We start from the raw sequence: 20,190 nt of genomic DNA, 5'->3' as shown, positions 1-20,190 counted from the left end.
ATCAGTGATAAGAATATTACTTTTAATGGATTTACTCCTGGAGAAAGAATAAAGAAAATCGGTGTTGTTGGACTAGTTTCTTCAAATGACTTTGCAAATTCCACACTTCTACCTTCTACATACTTGGAACCCAGTTTTTCTTCAATAAATACCCTTGACAAAATTAATAATAATTAATTAGATTCAATCGAAATTGACTGTTCAATTTAAATTTGACAATCAAACATACAAGTTTAATACAAATTAAAAACCATAACAAATATAAATCGAAATACTAACGACATAGCATAAGTCATTCGGTCAGGTCGTAATGCCCTCATCATCATAAGTCTTTGTAAAGACACTTTATTTTTCCATTCTTGAGGGAATTTTTCGCGCTCTGGACAATCCGACTCAACAAATTTTTTCCATCTTTTTGATGATGTTTCAATGTCACGGTCTAAATTTCTGGAAAAAAATATATAAATGACATTTTAACAGTTTTAAAAATTATTTCATTACTTTACTGTTTGATGTAACCGAGTATTTTAAAGATACCTGAATTCGTCTTTAGTCGACAAACTTCTAACGCCTGACCAACTTGAATTGGATAAAAATTCTACTGGACTGCTAATATGCTGAGCTGTCGGGAATCTCAAGAAGAAATCTAATTCTTGTGGAGCTATTTCTTCACTCATTAATAATATCTGTAATATGTTTTTTTTTATTAAATAACTTCCATCGTAATGGCATGAATATAAAAATAAATTGAGAACCAATACCTATTGATATCCAGAATTATTGATATAATATTTAACTTAGTGTTTTATACTAAATTTACCTGAATATAAAATAACAACTAATATTTGCGTTCATAATCTTAAAAAAAGGTAAATTATTGTATTAATAAGATAAACCAGTAATTAAATTGTATCATGTTTTCACAAACACAAAATACAAGAACACAGAACATATAAAAATTGAATAACAAATAGCAATCCTAGTGGTTAGTAACTCAAAAATAATTAGAAAAAAATGTTATGCCCACATATGGCACCTATTTATTATAATTTTATAACTTCTGATTATACATTAATATTTTTTTATAAACATATAGACATATAGTGTTCATATTTATAATAATACTGAAATAATAATTTTATTATTAGTGATTACAATAGAGACCTAGGAAGTCGCTCTGCAAGTTTGCTATATTATAGTAGGCTTACAAGGTACATTCGAGTATAACAACGAAATAAAAAAAACATCAGAACTAGCTTTGACGTTACCTAGTTATAAATATTGATTAGTGATCACTGTAATTGATGTGCTTTATTTGAATCAAATGATAAATGTACAAAATGTGATTTCAACATCACTCTTTTAAACAAAATGTAGTAATGTACTGTTTATATTTTTGAATATCTGCGAAAACAACTATTATGGGTTAGAAGAATATTGTTTAAAATTGTTAAATGTTTTTACTTACAATCAAACATCATTGAAGAACGAAAAATCGAAAACGAATATTTTAAACTATTATAATGTATTAAAGTATTGTGCCTATTAACTACCAAGAAAACATTTAAATATTTAATTTAATTTATAATCATCATAGGTATTAAAAAATAGATCCATAACGAACTATATATACCTACGCTTAGTATATAATATATGGTCCGAGCGTTAACCGTGAAAATAACTCTTAAATACTTAATTAAAATTTTAAAGATTAATCTCGGTCACTCGATGCCCACTGCCCAGCATGTGTGTAATAATTAATAAATAAGGCAGGTACCCGATATATGTGTACTCTATCACTGTACAGTGTTAGTGAGCATCTACTACATAATTTATTATTTTTCTCCATCTCGCTTACTTGGAATGTCATCTGCGACGCAAATATCAGCTTGTCGCACTCGAACAGCCCTCTAGAAGTGTACACGAAGACAAAGTAGGTGATACAGTCGATCAAGTTGTTCACTCTCAGCGATACGCTTTCTGCCGGTACAGATTTTTCAATGGCGTTGTTAAACACTACGCTGAAAGCCTACAGTTTTCAACACGATATATTCAAATGTTGTTTAAACGAGCTCATTTTAATCGCTTTCTAATGATCATTTTTACTTTTAACGAGAATTGATAGACCAGATTAATCGTATTCAGTTCGTTGAGTATGAAATACAACAGACTAGCCCTCGCGGCTGCCGGTCTGTAATGTTCTCTGGCTTCGTCAATCTTTTCGGACGTGATTTTTGCCTCGGCCACTTTCTGTTGTATCTCTGCAGCTGTTCTTTTAGTCGTTTCCAAATTTTCCACCAATGCCGTGTCACTTAATATGTTGTCTTTAAAATTAAATTTTTTTTTCCATAATATAAAAGTGTTTAATTTATTATAAATAGGATGATGGAAAAATATAGTAAATACAAATTAGCGAATGATATTCTAATTGAATATAATAAATCATATTATTCTTTCCAATTGGTAACGTCTCACTTTAATATAACCTATACTGTTGGGCGTTTATCAATAAGATATTTTCAACATTCATCGTTCAATGTTAAAAACTGAAAGCGAAAATTAGTTAAGTATTTAAATAAGAATAGCTCATTATATTTTTTAACTACCTAGATAATGTGAGTGGTATATTCGTGTGCCTATATATAAAGTGATATAGGTAAGCAACAATGAAAAGATAAAAAATTAAAGTTAGCCCGACTTGCACAAGTATTGTAAAATTACTTATGGGTACTTAATGCACAATGTGATGAGATGAGTCGAAAAATAATTTTTTTTATTGAATTCCGATACATTATGACTTTCATACAATGTTACTTACATAAAACTAACAATTTGATAATGCATTTAAAATAACATATTTCTGAAAATCTATACCTAGTAGTTTAACCTTTGTTCAAATATATGCTACTTATTTTTCATCTCAAGTATTATTTCACTAATAAATTTATTTATTTTAATAAATAATAAGGATTTATAGATTTTTCTGTTTTCCGCTGCTTGCAGTTCTTGCATTCAGTTACATTACAAGCAGGGAAATATAAAATGCTCACATAGGTATAACTATCGTAATACCTACAATGGGCGTAAGTGCCATTAGTAAATTTAGTTTTCAGTTGACAGAGAAAAAACATGTAATCATTGAAAAATGTAATAAAGTGTTTTTGGTGTAGTGATAAATATTTAATATAGGTACTCTAAGTAGTGCCTAACGTTTTGAACTTTAAATAAGTATAACTATACAAGCTAATAATGACACTTCGCAACTTTCTAATAAGCAACTATTGATAAAAATGAACTGTATGTAGTATACCTCCTGCTGAAGACAAACGTGAGAGCAAATCATCTTCTAATTTTTTCAACATGATTTTAAAATCATTTTGTTGCTTAGTCAATTCAGCCTAACAACAGTACAACATTATGGTTAAATTATATTTATGACAACACTAGTATTACTTTTTAAGTATTACTGAAGAAAAAATATAAATTACTTTAAGTTGTTCCAAGTCCGGCCTTTCAGCTTTTACAACTTCAGCAAGTAACTGATCTTCTAAACCATCTCTCGTTACAGTAAAATTTATCAAAGTCGTTTGAGCTTGCATTTCGGGTTTATAATGTGGATTAGCTAGTTTCGTATGGAGTAAAAGCCGAAACTCTTGATTGTATTCAACTTCTTTATCTCCCATCTTAATAGCTCTATCCGAGATAAAAAAATTAATTTAAATAAAAAGACAAAACATTTAGTCAAATCATAAATGACCTTGCACACTATAATGGCGTCAACTTACTTTCCTTTTTTTATGAGATTACGACCTAACAAAGGATCTAAAACTGGATCTAAATTTTCTTCAATATTTTCAAGCAAAACAATTTTTCCTGTTGTTATACTTTTTTCTAATTCTTCCATTGAACCTTTCTGTCCTAAACGCAACACAACTAAATTTTCCCCGTACTTTTGTTTGATCCATTTAACACCTTGTAACTAAAATATGAATTATATATGATTTATTATACAATAGGTACACAGAATAAATAAATAAAACCAATTTATTATTTATTTTAATAAATAATACAAAACATGCTTTCAGAAAAAATCTCTTATATTATATTTTAGTATGTACCTATATGACGCTATTCCTAACTTATTATTAGCATTAAATTTTATAAATATGTAATTATATGTGTGTATTGTCTATTTGTATTTAATATTTCAATACTTCGCAAAATGCTGATTAAAACCATAGTATTTTATGCCTCAAACAATTAATAATGAATATAAATATAATAATTGTTGTATATATTACTATTTGTATAAAACTTATACTAATCTACTTTAAAGAAGATATGGTGTTTAAGCAGATTCACCATCCACAATAAATATATCAATAAATAATAATAAACAATAATTCAGTTACCTAAAACGAAAATAATTTAAATACCGTTTGAATTTCATATTTATGAATATACTACTAAAGAGGATTCAGTGCACAATATGTTTTCTCTCTCTGACCCACTCGCAATATAGCAAATTTAAGTTTAGCAGAACCAACGATGTGTTGTTACAATTAATTTTATAGTGAATTCACATATTATCATCAAACTTTAAGCCAAGAACATTATCTGTGTCGGCTATTTTATGATATTTTTATTTGTATGCAAGCTATGAGCTTGTAAATTATTACTTTTTAAAAATGCTTATAAATTGTGTAAAATTAAAATATCGTAAAAAAGTCAAAGTAGCCTAACCTAACCTAAAGACTACATGTGTCTTAGCTTAAAGTTTGGTTATAGGCTTATATAATATTTGCTATGTGAATCAGGGAGAGAAAACAAATAGTGTGCTGTCCATCCTCTTTAGACTAATAGATAAAAATAGTAAATGGATGAGATGTATAAAAAATATCAATTTAATATATTACTTGTGGATCAATCATTAACGGCCAACGATCAGAATTTGACAATATAGTTGCATTTTCTGTTGACATACGATCACTGGGTAGTCCTTCATTATTCCAAATCGCCACTTGAGTGTCATCAGTCAATAAAGTCAACGGATCCAAACCTTCAGTTATTGGTACAGCAGGCTACAAGTTAATTGTATTCGAATTAAACACCTATTGTTATAGTCGTGTGTTTGATATGGGTGCTTTAACACAATAACAAGGTATTTAAATCCGAAATTACAAGAAAGCCGAGGATAATAATACAAATTAAGATAATTTAACTTAATAAAATTTGCTATTATTTAATTAGTATTCTCAAAAAAGAGTTATTTTTATAAAACTACTTAAAATGTAGTGTGCCTATTGTAGTGTATACTTAGTATTTAAACTCTGTGCATAATGTATTTGTTTAATTGTTATTAATTATTATAATACCCTAATACATTATTTCTATAATATTCAAGTACCTACCTGTATAACATTTAAGGATAACTAGAATACAACTTGTTCCAATGTTTTGAGATACGTATATTTTTTTTGAATACAAACTTTAATTTAATTGTAGCTTATAGCCATCCAAGTGAACCTAAATAATAATAATTACAAAAAGCATAAAGTGACTTACAACAATTATAAAAGCTTTTAATTGATTACATGACTTAATAGTTTTACCAGAATTTGCTTTCACGAGACCTCGATGTGTAATATAAATTAAATTGAACCACTTTAAATCAAAACTAATTTAGTTAATAGATAAAAATAGTAGTAAATACTTACCGATTATAGAAGACAGTATTCATTTGTTGACAATGGCTTGGAAGGTTTCTATTTCGGAGCACTATGTATGAGTTGTGCAAGACTATAATTAATGTTCAATAGTGTACACAAGCTAAATTATATTATTTTTAATTAATTGGTGACATGTGATGAAGCGTTGTAAATTGTAATATGTAATTCTGAACTACGTCCAAGCGCCACAGTCAAATCATTCATTTTATCTCGTACGCCGTATTATTGTTTTTAAAGTTTTTGATTCAGCGTCTCAGCAAAATTTTTTGATATCGATAAGTGTAACCTATAAACTTACATCTAAAGTTTTTACAAATGGCGTCCATATTTTGTGTAATAGTTCTTGTCTATAATGTTTCGTGAAACATCCAACGTACGATATGAACGCTGTGATGAGAAGAACGTCTCCCGGCAAAGTGGTACTTTGTTGCATAAAACTTTATAATCAAAATAAAATTAATCCCCGAGAAATATTGACATTTTCAATAATTTACCAAGCCACAGCTTCGGCCCAACGGACATTTTCCGACCCAAGGCCTCCAATCAGTCTGTTCGCTAATTCGATTGTCTTATTAGTCGCGTCAGCTTCTTGTTGACAGTGTAGTTTTTCGGATGTGGCCTGCTCAAAGTCGGCTGTCAATTTGGAAAGTTGTTCTTCTAAGGACTGTATACAAAGTGTTCGTATCAAATCGATATTCATATCATTCTTACACCACTACAAAGCATTTCATATTTACAGCGACTTTTTTCTTTATAACAGCCAATTTTTCTTGGGCCTGCGCGAGCTCCATATTGGCTTGAGCTAAGGCCAATCGTTTTGGTTCCACGTCACAATATACTTCGTAAAATTTTATAATGTTTATCACCCAAGCACAGAGACCTGATATTAAAATATCGAATACAAGATTAAATACTGATTTTTGTTAGACGTTTACGCGATTATGAAATTCACCAGCAGCTGCTGCGGATTTTGATCTAACGAATTCTGGTTCAAACTCGGGATCTTTTAAATACGGTTTAATGGCTTTAGTAACTTCGGGATGAATGTTTTCTTTGTCATAGTTTATGAGTAAATCGAGGAAACTGTCCACTTTAGCCATCATAATCTAAATTGAAATTAAATACCTAGTTTAGGTTTAATGGGTAACCAGTTATTAACGCCTTTTTGTTCGCATTAAAATGTAATTTGAGTATAATATTATACACTTAAGTAGATTAACCATACTCTGTGTTTCTTATAATAATATGTTGTTGATTAAAACTAAATCGTAAACATTTTAAAAACAAATAATATAATGTAATAGATAGGTATCTACACGGTGAAGTATAATTATTTTTATAATCATAAAATTAAAACTCTATTTAATCTGAACAGCTAATAGTATTACTTTAGGTACAGTATCGAAACGAAAAACGTTAAATTTTTAAACCTATTAGTTTTATCATTATGTATCCAATTTAATAATATACACACGTACTTTAGTAGCTTTCCAGCTACGGTCCTTCGGTATTTTACCGTTTTGTGCCAATAACACCATCACAGCAGCCGTTACATTCGTAACAACACCGGGAGGTGAACCAAATGATTTTAATTCTGTTAAATTTGATTTGTTCAAAGTATTTAAAGCTTCCTAGATGAAAAAAAACGAGGAAAAATATTATACTATTTAAATATACGAGTAGCAGTGATTTATCAGTAAGTATAAACCACCATAATTTAATGGGCTAATCAGTAAACTACACAGCAAATACTGACTAAACCGGTAAACCTAAGTTTAAAATGTTTAGTAAAACGGTAAAAGGTGTGGGCACCCTTGTCATGAATTACGGATAAATTCTACTTGTAGCCCCTAACGGCATATTATGCTCATTTCAATCACTAAGTCATAATAAATAGTCGTATTACACCATGATGACATGATTATATTATATTTCTAATTATTGCTTAATTTTTTAGTTATTAAACAAAGTTTTTTTAATTTTAGTGTTATGTGTTTTTAATTTTATACAATTGAAATTGTTTTTAGTCTTACTTCAACAACACAATATATTAACTGTTGTACATGTATATAAATATAACAAGTTTTTATTTACATTTTAACAATGCAGTTTTAAATTTATAAGTAGATTGTAAATTAATATAATATTTAAAAATATTTTAATGGGCACGGTGACAGTGACACTGTCCAAGGAATTAGTAATCTCAGGCTCAACCGGAAATCGCAATCTTTGGATACGTTATGCCGCATAGGTAATAAAGTATTATTGTATTCATTTTTGAAGAGCAAAATATAATTTATGTTTTTTTAAAAATATATTTTAAGTGCAAACCTGAGCAGCGAGTAGTGCTGGTTCAGCCTTAACGAGGTCTTCTTCGCAATCCCGTTGTTTTTTCTTAACTTCTTCTGCTATTGAACCAACTTTTTTTTCCTCATCATCGGCTATATACAAGTTGTTTAAATGTCTTAAAATGTAAAAAATAATATTTTTTAGATAATTTTAAATCGTACCAAATGCCTTTTCTTTTGATACTTTTTCAGTCTCAATACCAACTATTTGAATGAGTTTGTCGGCCGCGTCATTTTTAATTTTTAACTCAATTTCTTGAATTGCTAATTTTTCTTTTAAATTATCCACCTGAATTCAAAATTACACATATAAATCACATATGCATTTAAGCATTTAACACATTTTAGTTTAAAAAAATTACGACAAAAATATGCAATATTACATTGTTGGCTAACCAAAATGTTTTCGTAACTCTTAAAGTATTAACACATATTTTTAGATTTTGGATAGAGCGATAAATGTATTGACACTCAGTATTTTTAGAAATAATTAAAATTAGGGAAAACAGTAAATTTTACACATAACCAGCTTTTGAAATTGATTTTGTTTTTTTGTTGTAACCAAAAAATATACTACAACAATAAATTGACATTTTCAATAAACATTTATATTACTAGACCATAGTTTTCAAAATAATTAGGTTGTTTTTGTGCTAAGTATTAATATTTAAATTTTTTTTAGTAGATGTAAGTACCATACATTTTTGGTTTTGGCTAAAAAGTTGAAAAATAATACAAAATAAGATTAGTTGTGCGCACAACTTTAAACTGAAACATATAAGACTTGAAAATGTAATTAGTACAAGCTTATTACCTACTGGAAATTAAAAAAAAATTTAGCGTAATGACAACAATTTTAGGAGTAAAATTTTGAAGACATTGGGTATTTAAAGTATAATAACGACCTATCGTTGACTGATTTTTGTTATTCAGTTATTATAATATAAAAATAAATATTAAAATATATAAGGTAGAAAATAAAAAAATGTAATATAGGAGAAACTTGAACATTTCACTATTAAATAAATTATTATTTCTTATACTCAAATAAATGTTGAAAATATTTCACGAATGGTGGGCTATATGTAGTCATATGAAATGTTTGTGCTCATAATATATAGTACAATATATTATTTAACTATAATTGTCGATTCGCTAAGAGTCTAAAATATAAGATATTTTACTTAGAAATATAACATAGACCACTCAATGACGAGGTTGGTGGTTCCTACATTTAAAGCCTACCGATAGGTACAGTACGTCTATACAGTCTTACAGTAGAGCAAATTCCTAATAATGTCGTAGGTATTCAATAAATTACACTTATAAATTCTTTTTTATTTTTAAGCAATTGTGTGAGTCATGTGCACTAACTTGATTGGCTGTACTTTTGAGTTTTTCTAACCCATTTTCAAGTCGGTCAATTTTGCTAGCCAACTCAGCCGATTTTCGCCTCAGCAACTTGGAGTAGAGAGATATCTGTTCCAAAAACGATTTGGGTGTGGTGTAATTGTACCGGCGGTCGCTCTGTAAATATATTCGCGAAATAATGTTGACTTGCGTGTGCGCGTAACCCATAAACTTGGCGACGGATTCTCTGAAGTTTTCCTGGAATAATTGAATACGACAGCGACCGCATATTAATCACCGACAACAATGAATGAGGACGATTGTGGTTGAAAAACTAAAAAAAAGTAATTTACGGGTAGCACTTCGAGTTCCGATAAAAACTGATTGGACACTGACATGAGCGCTTGTTGGGGCCACTCATGAAACCAGTTGATTGATGTACAGTTGACCAGTGCGGGAAATTTCCTGGAACGAACCCTCAACACCGATCCTACTGGCGAGAAGCACAGAACGATTTTTAATTGCCGTCTAACCCGGTCGATGAAAAACTTCCAACAATTTTCGCGTGTGTCCAACTGTCCGGCGCCTTTGACCTATTCGAGTATAATATTGCTACGATGTATTACTTTTTTAAAACTATTTACAGTTAATTGGATTCTATTTTGGAATAACTTTGTTGTTATTAAATTAACAAAAACATTAAAATATTTTTAATTTATTTGACCCCTATGGAAAAATTTAAAATTATACTGGACTGAGGTAGCCGGTATTGGTATCGTAATTATTTTTATCCTCCAAGTATTTTTTGCTATACAAATGAGGCTAATTTTGCCTCAGACATAGAAATAAAGTTATAAAAAATAGGTACTGTATTGAGATAAAAATATAAGCGAAAATTAGCATGTGAGTTGTGTTTTTTTAGAAGCTCAGAATGGGCTGGTTAAAACTTTTGCCCCCTCCTAATAACATTTGTTTATTCCTCTTTCCAAGTATTAGACTACCCCATTTATGTCTTATCTTAGTACCAATTTTATTTTATTTTTATTTAGCAACAACGTTTTATATGATAACGTAAAAATCTTACTTCGTTACGAACGCCGGCTATAATGTTCTCGACCTCATCGTCGGGAAAAAGTTCTGGGATTTCACCCGTTGAAAGCATGTCGTTGATGAGAACTAGAAACGATTCTGACGGTACTTGAGCGTCAGTCATCAAAAAAACGATTCCTACGTTTTTCAAACCCGACTTCAAATACAAACTGGATAATTCCATCTATGGGTAATTATATCGGTATATTAAAAGAGGTAGGAGAGTTAATGAAAAAAATGATTTTAAATTATAATTAATAGTTAACAAGCAATAAATTCAACTAATCAATCTTAAAGTTTATCTTGAAATTGAAAAAAATTTTAACTTAACTTATTTTTTTATTTCTATTTCAGTCACACATATAGTTGTTGTGCAATTTTCATTTTTTTTTTAAATACTAACTATACATTTTATTCAAAATACATTTTATTGCACACTAGTTGTTGTAGTGGTTGTAGCAATTACAGATTAGTAGACAATTTAGTTTCAACTAAAGTATTTATTCAAGAAATATTTATTTGTTTATTTTTATTTACAATAATTGTATAAAGCACAATAATTAAACAAAAAATAATTAAATAATTAATTTTATCTACTGTTATAGATATATTATAAAACTTTGATTTTAAATTAACGTACCCATTACTTTTTTAGTTAAATGGAAAAGTTAAGTTATGACAGTAGATACTCATACTTTAATTATATGTAGTTAAATTATTAATTTGGTTAGAAAAGTAACTAACCACAAGTATACTCAGTTTATGAGTTTTAAAAAAATTAACTTTTTAACCAGTTAATGCCTACCTAATAAGCATATTTTTTTTCATTAAACCTCACTTTAAGATCCAAAAGTCCGTAGCCCTTGCGTAGTTGTATTTGAGCTACCTCCAAGCTAGAAATAAACGCAGCCAAACGCGCTAAACACTGTTTTCCGCTACCTCCGACACCTACCAACAAACAGCTGCCCCTTGGCGATTCCAATATTCGGTTTATTCTATATATTTTCAGAAATCCTGTTAGGGTAAGTTTTCAATCACGTCATAAGCCTATAACTGTTAGTGCAAACCTGCAAATGTGCATCATAGCGTCTTCGAACAACACCAAATTCATGGCGGCGACCAAATCATTGTACAAGTTAAGAGCTTCTTCCAGTAATTTTGTAAGATTAGTCCAATTTCTAACCGACGAATACTTAGGTTCACCAATACCTTGAGCAAAATGGCAATAAATATTTGGTTTTTCAAAAACTGCACATTCGTCGATTTCCTATAAATAAGAATGGGATTTTAGTTAAAAATATTTGATAATATAAAATGTATAAATATATAATACATACATTTGAGAATTATTATAAATAAATGAAACATAATAAAATGGCTATCGATGAAACATAATTAGAAAATAAAAATTTAATTCTTAAATTTACTTATTTTTATTGCCATTAGCCAGAAAAGTAACTTAGTTTTGGTACCATTGAATATTGAAGGAAATTTAAGAATTTTCAAAAGAATAAATTATAAAATATTTTTGTCGCAATGATTTAAAAATGACATGAGTAAATATTTATTGTTAAAGTAGATGTATTTTCTGCGTTCAATGATTTTTATTAGATTTGTTTATTAAAACTATCTATTAGTTATTTATAATATATTTTAAACAAAATAATTGTATTTAACATTATTTTTTAAACTGTATTTAGGTTATTAATTTCGTTGTTGGTTTCTTATGCATAACTCTGAACTTAATTGGGCGCAAAAATATTAACTAACTAATAAACTCAAAACTGTTTTAAATTTTTTATATCAATTTCACTTTACTAATTTTAAAAATATCACCAACTTGGCCAGATCATAATATAAATGTTTGGAGTAAGTTTGGTTGCCAACTTCTAAACCGATAAAGGCACTTACACAAATATTTGATACAGAATTAAATAATAATAATAATATAGAGGTTTGCATGGTACAAATTATCATTCAAATATCATCTATTAATAGTTGTACTTAACACATTGAAGGTAATTTTAGGTAATATAATTTTAGTATTTTAAAGCTTGCCCATTTAAAATGTTGTACCATTAAAGTAAAATATATTCAATTTTATAGGTACCAGTATAATAGTGAACACTTACATCAAAGAATTTTTTCAAAGCATCAGTCTGTATTTTAGTAAAAGCGTCTGAATCTTTGTCGTCAACTAATTTATCAGAGTAGACTCTTTGGCATTCGTGCATCCACAATCGCATTAAATCTGCACTGCAGTTCAGACACTCTCCAGTACTGAAGAGCAGACCCTATTATTAGAAAAAATATTATACCACATCAAACCTACTCAATTTGGAAAAAAATATGTGTATTTGTTTTAGAACAAATAAATACTTGGAACACATTTGATAAATCTCTCAGATTGAATATGTAATGAAACTTGGTAGCGGTTGGTAGGAAAACCGAATTAACTTTGTTGTGTATCCAGATTGTAGCTTCGATCACGTTATCAGCTAGTTTTGAGGCAACTTGGGGGATTCGATACTCAAAATTTCCGAAATGTTGATTTAAAATTGAAGCATAAATCATCGTCAATGACTCTGACCCTGGAAAACTGTAAGATAAGAATAGATTGATTCAAGTCGATTAAAAATATATGTATATCAAATAGGTTATATTAAAAAAAATCTACTTCTCAGTACTTCTCCTGGCACTTAGGTTTCATACTTTCATTACAGATATTGAATTTGTTGTATTAAATTGTTTGGACTAAGTATATAATTATTAAATTATATACTATCATTTATAACTGACAAACAAAATAACCTTATTTAACACGTTTTTTATAAGTTAATGATATTAATTATTAAGTTATTATTTCTAATTTTAATTTTTAATTGTAATTCAGCACATTCTAATAGGTTTTTTTTTGTTTGTATTGATTTTATATAATTGCTATTTATATTATTTATAATATAACATTTTAATAGTACAACACAAATATACAATTTTTTTATATTTTTCGCCATAATGGCATATTATATTGTATAGTTTAATATAGGCACTTATTTTACAAATATTTTGCCCAAATTATACATTTTTTCTTATATTTTGGTGCATTTTTTTTTTTTGTGTAAATAATGATCAAAAAGTATTTTTACTGAATGTAAAGTCACACATTTATTGACAGTCCAGGTTAAATGAATCAATGAATTTTTATTTCTTAGTGTCTAATGAACAACATAACACATAATTCATAGGAATAAACGATCAATCTCTAACATTTCTTATTATTTTAGGCTATATAGGTAGTGCCTATATGTTTATAAATATCTTTTGTCTCTTTTTAATTTAACTTATTCGATCGTTATAAATAATAATAGAGTGCTCCGATCTTGTACGTTTCTGTAGCTTCCCCTCTTTAAATTTCGAATTTTTTTGAAAACATCTTGAAACAGCAATATAAGACATTACGTATTGTGGGACGTGGGTATATAATGAAGTATTACCTATACATATAATATTATATAAATCGGTTTTTGGATGACGATAATGAGAATAAGATCATTGATTTGTTAAAAACGCACGGTTTATTATACCTCACAGCGATGACACAAAAATGTCGCTGTAACCTAGGGTTGATGGTAAAACTTCCTGCAGTTGGATTCATGCAGGACACATACTGACAGTTGTGAATGTCTTTTAATGACAGTTTAGTTCTGTCGTACCAGTGACCGTAGTCTAAATGTTGTCGTATCAAAGTGTGCGGTTGAACGGTTCCGTAACAATCTACCTTCAATTTTAAACAATTATCAGTCACACAATTATAACACAGGAAACCGCAGTCTTTCCCCCTTTCTTATAGTCAAAAGTACATTTGATTTTATGGTTAAACATTCTGTAGAAAAGCATCTAATAGTAATGTATTAATACGGTAGTTTACAACGTTTGATAAGTCCATATAATAAACATTTAAAATAATATTTTTAATTATGATTAGTTTTTATAATATTGTTTTATAACGATTATTTTTGACCTCAGGCATATTCATGTCGTCTAAAAAGTATATGAGTGTTTTATTCCCCGGTGGTCCATAATTTCGGCCAGCTTTTTTTTCCAAAGGTTTTTCGAGTATTTTTTGTAACATCTCTGTAATTAAACAAAACAAATAATTATAAACACGGAAAGTTTTTTTGAAAAATGTATAGGTATTTGACAAAGAATTTCAACGTAACCAGGGCTCATAAATTCCTATAATATTAATCTTGTCAACTCGTATTAGTGACATTGAATACTTTTAAGATAAAGTTATCATGTTTGAATTAAATCATAAGTATACCTACCTATATATTGTATATTTACTGTACATTCGAGCAATTTTTTAGCACAAACCCAATCGAACTTAAAAGCCCCTATCGGTTATATGATGAATATACGAGTATGTCGATATCATAACGTTGGTTTGCGCGATTACCTGAAGTCGTATAGTAGTTGAACGGTATATTGGTCACAGCATAATTTTCCGAGAGACTGGCAAGTTTCTCATTCATCAGTACCGTTTTTCCGCAGCCTGCGCTCCCAACTAGCATTACTGGGTGTTTATGGTCCATGAGAAGGTCCACAAAAAACCGGGTCCTTATCGATTCCGGCGTGTGGACCAAAGCGCTCTGTGAGAAACGAAACAGTGGTATATGAAAAAGTCGATAGGCCAATGCACTTTATTATACCTGCAGAGGCATGTCCGAGTCCAGTTCAAATTTCGGTATGACTTGAGTCCAGGGCAGGAACTCCTTCGTTTCTGTGTCGATGTAGTAATCGAACACAGTGCCCTGGGACGGATATTTAATGGTTTTAAATTCGGCTACCCACCATTTGGAAAACTCAACTTTGTAATCGACCACCTGAGTGGCAAAAATAAAAACAGCGATTTTAATCAGTGCCGGAGTCTCCAGGTGGTTTTCATATAATCAACAGGTCCCAAAAAATTGCAAATTAAAGAACATGAAAAAAACAGGTGCTAGAACCCTTCGGAGTTCCTACGCACAAAGTATGCTCAAATTTCCGAAATTCATGAGGGGGGGGGGACTTAAGCATACTGATTTAATTCTATGGTTATGCATTGTATAGTACTATAGTACTATACATTTAAATAATAATATTATGTAATCAATAATAATATATAACCCTGTAGGATAATATGCTGTATATAGCCCGTGTAAGATATATTTGGATTTGTCGAAATTTTAGAAGCTACAATCTCCTCTCCCTGATTTGCGCCACTCTTTACTTATTGGACATCACAACTACCATACTCAATTGCTTAGTTGTCTAACATGCCCGATTGGAGTTTATTACTCGTATAGTTGTGTACTTTTTGTTGCCAGTGTACATTTTTTCAAGGGGCAGAGTGCTGTTTTCCGTTAAAATATTTTACATGGTGGTAAATAAGTGTTATTTAATTGTTTTTCAACCACGTTTACCGATCTCCGTTCTCACCTGTTCTTGGTATATAGCAGCTCCGAACGACCATATGCAAACAAACGTGAAGTATAGTTCATACCATTCCTTCGGACAGTCCGTCGGTGTATTTGCTGGCACTAAAATGCACTCGAGCAAATGACACAGCATTTGTATATGTGACATCTCCGTAATTGGTATGATTTTTTTGAACCTGTTACGAATGTTTTCCAGACATGGTGGTATGTATTTATCGAACAGGATGACGAGGTTACTCTTCTCCACAGCGTACTCTCTGGTCTCAATCCAACTTGTCACATACCTGTAAATTACGTAAAAAGATAATAATATTGCAGATTATTTAGATTTTATAAATAAATATAATTTTTTTACGGATTCCATCCCAAGTCTTGCGGGTTTAAGTATAAAATGCCCGCTCGGGATACGGTGGCTGGTGTGGCTGTTCGCAAGTTGGATATTTCAAAAATGAGTCTCATCGAAGGAGTTAAGGCGATACGTTCGTTGCTGGCTAATGTTAATACCTAAACCACGCAGATGATTCAAATCGATGGATTATGTATTATATTTTATACTATTTTATACAATATGTGTCAATACCTTGTTGTCGTCCATCACAGTGTTCAGTGATTCAATCCACATCGGATCAATATCGCCGTCCAACAGAATCCACTTGGGAAAATTGTTCGGGATGTTCGCTTGTTCTCTCATTATTACAGAAAATAAACCTTAAAACGATAAAAGAAATAAATCATTAATTTGTAAGTTTAAAATCAATGATATATTATGATGCCATAGATAATATTAATAATAATAATAATTATTATTTATTTTATTCAAGCAATATTTTTAAAAGACGATGAAATTGAAATTTACCGTCTTTCCACTCGCGGGTAGCAGGGTTAATGACACCGAATAGTTCGTCATTAGTTACTGCTTTTGGGTTCAAATCGTTGTAAGTCGGTTTTCGTTTTATGTTTTGATAAGTCCTAAATAACGTTTTCCAAACTTCGGTTTTACCAGTGCCCGCATTTCCGACTACGAATACTGAATGACGAACTTCCAAAAGCTCTTCTAACTGTACAACCTGTTTAATAAAACGTAATTATTACGCTAACACCATAAGTAGCTACATGGCGGTCAGTACTTTGAGTATGAAATTTTCTTCAGGTTGCAACAGTAAATCGACGGCCGCTTGTTTGACGGTCTTTTCAAAATCCTGGTCCCTTTTACGGGGCACGTCCAGCGATGGAAACAAATCGCCAATCAGTCCCATAAATACCGGGACATCGTCACTAATAATTTTTGGTATGTTGAAATCTCTTAAGGCCCTCATCAACACTTCTTCTTCGATCCGCCCGGGATCGCCTCTCTATATTATTAATTTTTAGTATTTTGATAAGGCGTTTCGTGCTATGAATAATACAAATAGTTCACCTTCAAAGAACCAGCCACAACTAACACAGACTTTATGGCCCTTAAACCCCAGTCATAATGATCCTGCTTGGAAAGCAGCTCTTTACACAGCGTATACAAAGTTATAAATTTCCTAGCAAGAATTTTGGCTTCTTGAAATCCTTCAGCAACTAACATAATTTCACAAATTAGTTCAAAATCTGGTACCACCATGGCGCACGGTCTGTAATAATTGAAATTGCTTATTTAGTAAAAATAGCCGATTATTTTGATCAATAGATAAATAATAGATTTATTTGTTCTATACACTACCTAAATAGAGCTTTTAAATTTTCCGGTAACTCTGTTCTACCAGCATAACCTGGATTCATCGTAATGAAAATTCCAACAGACGGAATCAAGCTTATTTTTTCTCCCATAAAATTAAACGTGAGTGCTTTTTCTCGAATCGCATCCTGGGAAGGAAAAATAGTATTTCCTATTATAATCATATTAATTTCTAACATTGAAACGAATAATTATTATTAGGTATATTGTAATCATTGCTGGTAATGAAATAATGTAAGTAGGTACTTAATCTATAATAAAGCATCATCAATAATATTTAAATACCATGTACCTGAATAGACTTCACTTGGACAGCCACTACTGATAACACTTCGACAGATATTCTGTTAAACTCGTCGAAACAACCCCAGGCCCCTGTCTGGGCCAATCCTTTATAAATGTTGCCACACGACTGAAACGTATAAATTTGTTTGTGAAACAGTTATGTTTATTGGTCACGCTTCAAAATACGTAAGACATGATATTATACCTTGTAATCCATTTGCTCTGAACAATTGAACACGTAAACCATGACGCCGAGAGCGCGACCGAGATCTTTAGTTGTCTCTGTTTTTCCCGTTCCAGCGGGTCCGGCAGGTCCTCCACCCATTACCAAATGTAATGACTAATAAATATGAAAAAAACAATTTCTTTTAATTCATTCACAAAATGATAGTAAATTGTGGTACTTACTTGCGTTAAGGTTATGTAACATCTGTCCGTCAAAGGAGTGATTACTAAACGCGGAGTGTTTCCTAAATATTCGTGACTGTATCGAAATTGTGCATCACAGATATTAGCAAAGCAGTCTTTTTCCTTTTCGTCCCACCTAAAATTAAAAGTATTAAGCCCATGAATATAGAATGTTCAGATAATATATACTTTTTAGGTAGTTTTTATTTTATCACAAACTTGAAACTATATTATCATTATACCTTTGTTAATTTTGTAGTATTAAGCTAAATAGCTGGAAAAATTATAATGAATAATATGTTTAACATGATACTTTTAATAGTACCACATATTTTGAACTGCATAATATGTAGCAGAAGAACTTTCCAAATTTATTGATGTACAAAATATATGGAATATGTAACTAGTAATTTTTTATTAATTAGAATTTACAATATTTATAGATTATTTGAGTAATAGTAGTGGACCGCAAACTCCTTGACTTTCCATTATATTTATCTTAAGTTAAAATGATCATTATGCGTAGAAATTAAAATAATTTTCTGTAGTAACTTTATAATATATAAAGTGTATAAAGACACAGACGAGAGAACTATCAGTAATAAGGTATTAAGGATATTATTGGTATGCTTTTATATATTTATTATTATTATTATATTTGAGTAAGGTATATAGTATTAGTTCTGTGGCAAATCGTAAAGCGATGTCCACTGCATTATAGGTAACTATACATAATAAATTATTAACCATCAAACATTATGTTGTCGCATACTCATTACTCACAGAGTGCCATACACACGTAACGTATGACGTATATACATAGGATGTATTTTGTACTTAAACTTTGGTAAATTTCAAAAGGTTCTCATCTATTTATCATCTAAATATTGACTTGCCTGTGTCTGAGTTGCGATTGCCACTGAAACGCAAGAACGTTTTCAATCTTCGATTGTATTAATCTACCTACGACGTCTCTAGAATGCACATCAATCGTACAAATTGTCATTATCTTTTGTCTGTCTTGCCTGGTCAGTTCTCCCAGTAATAATGATATCAGTGTGTTCAGTTGAGAAATCTATATATTAACGAATACACATTTCATAAACACACAATAAGAATTATCTACATACCAATAATAATAGTATGTGGGTTAACTGTAAGATATACCAACTCGTTATAAAAACAATAAAATACGATTACGAAAAGCTAAAACAAAAATTTAGTTAATTTAAATAAACTTGAAATACTTAATTATAATATAGTTTTAAAAAATAAATCGTTCAAGTTACTCAATCATAATAATAATAAGACATTTTTATCTGTAATGATAAATTTGAATACATTTTTCAATTTTTAGAATAATTATGATATTTATTATAATATGCTTTCAAAATGGTAAAATAAATAGATTTTTAACATATATATACAAATGGAAATGAAAATAAAATGTATTTAAAATTCTTTGTCTCTTTTCGGTGATCAATAATTGAAGTGAGTAATGATGATTGTGTATCAATATTCAATATAATATTATATTTCATATACATTATGATTAATTCTCTACTTGTAGGTGTTTTAAATTTAAATTATAATTTCTTGTCCAAACTAATTTAAATATACAATATCGTTGGCAACATAATATTTGCATTAAGCCTCAAAGTAATATTAATTCATTTCATTGAGATAAAAATAAAAAGTCAGTACTTAGCTACCTACTCGATAATATTTGACAAGTGAATTTATCATTTATCAGTTACCAATAATAATTATTGTTATGA

General features: G+C 29.8%; 1 protein-coding gene across 1 annotated transcript in view; it reads right to left on the bottom strand.

The window, feature by feature from the left end:
- LOC111028098 (dynein beta chain, ciliary) overlaps positions 1-20,190 on the bottom strand; it is a 64,258-nt gene that overhangs the window by 9,466 nt on the left and 34,602 nt on the right. Inside the window, exons 27-64 of the mRNA XM_022306637.1 lie at positions 19,309-19,487; positions 18,413-18,548; positions 18,210-18,344; positions 18,012-18,131; positions 17,705-17,847; positions 17,414-17,615; positions 17,124-17,348; positions 16,853-17,063; positions 16,577-16,704; positions 16,352-16,500; positions 15,998-16,280; positions 15,229-15,402; positions 14,976-15,168; positions 14,538-14,650; positions 14,101-14,294; positions 12,896-13,115; positions 12,649-12,810; positions 11,584-11,783; positions 11,355-11,511; positions 10,512-10,700; positions 9,781-10,020; positions 9,452-9,685; positions 8,240-8,366; positions 8,061-8,170; positions 7,208-7,360; positions 6,682-6,835; positions 6,467-6,609; positions 6,224-6,393; positions 6,028-6,166; positions 4,917-5,081; positions 3,786-3,979; positions 3,489-3,693; positions 3,311-3,398; positions 2,107-2,324; positions 1,859-2,029; positions 538-686; positions 280-447; positions 21-153 (exon numbers count right to left, since the gene is read on the bottom strand). Coding sequence (XP_022162329.1) covers positions 21-153; positions 280-447; positions 538-686; positions 1,859-2,029; positions 2,107-2,324; positions 3,311-3,398; positions 3,489-3,693; positions 3,786-3,979; positions 4,917-5,081; positions 6,028-6,166; positions 6,224-6,393; positions 6,467-6,609; positions 6,682-6,835; positions 7,208-7,360; positions 8,061-8,170; positions 8,240-8,366; positions 9,452-9,685; positions 9,781-10,020; positions 10,512-10,700; positions 11,355-11,511; positions 11,584-11,783; positions 12,649-12,810; positions 12,896-13,115; positions 14,101-14,294; positions 14,538-14,650; positions 14,976-15,168; positions 15,229-15,402; positions 15,998-16,280; positions 16,352-16,500; positions 16,577-16,704; positions 16,853-17,063; positions 17,124-17,348; positions 17,414-17,615; positions 17,705-17,847; positions 18,012-18,131; positions 18,210-18,344; positions 18,413-18,548; positions 19,309-19,487 — 6,474 coding nt within the window. The remainder of the gene's footprint in view (positions 1-20; positions 154-279; positions 448-537; positions 687-1,858; positions 2,030-2,106; positions 2,325-3,310; positions 3,399-3,488; positions 3,694-3,785; positions 3,980-4,916; positions 5,082-6,027; positions 6,167-6,223; positions 6,394-6,466; positions 6,610-6,681; positions 6,836-7,207; positions 7,361-8,060; positions 8,171-8,239; positions 8,367-9,451; positions 9,686-9,780; positions 10,021-10,511; positions 10,701-11,354; positions 11,512-11,583; positions 11,784-12,648; positions 12,811-12,895; positions 13,116-14,100; positions 14,295-14,537; positions 14,651-14,975; positions 15,169-15,228; positions 15,403-15,997; positions 16,281-16,351; positions 16,501-16,576; positions 16,705-16,852; positions 17,064-17,123; positions 17,349-17,413; positions 17,616-17,704; positions 17,848-18,011; positions 18,132-18,209; positions 18,345-18,412; positions 18,549-19,308; positions 19,488-20,190) is intronic.

The sequence above is a fragment of the Myzus persicae genome, unplaced genomic scaffold, assembly GCF_001856785.1.
Source record: "Myzus persicae strain clone G006 unplaced genomic scaffold, MPER_G0061.0, whole genome shotgun sequence".
NCBI lineage: Eukaryota > Metazoa > Arthropoda > Insecta > Hemiptera > Aphididae > Myzus > Myzus persicae.
The sequence above is the reverse complement of the archived record's forward strand: the minus strand, read 5'-3'. Positions and strand labels throughout refer to the sequence as shown.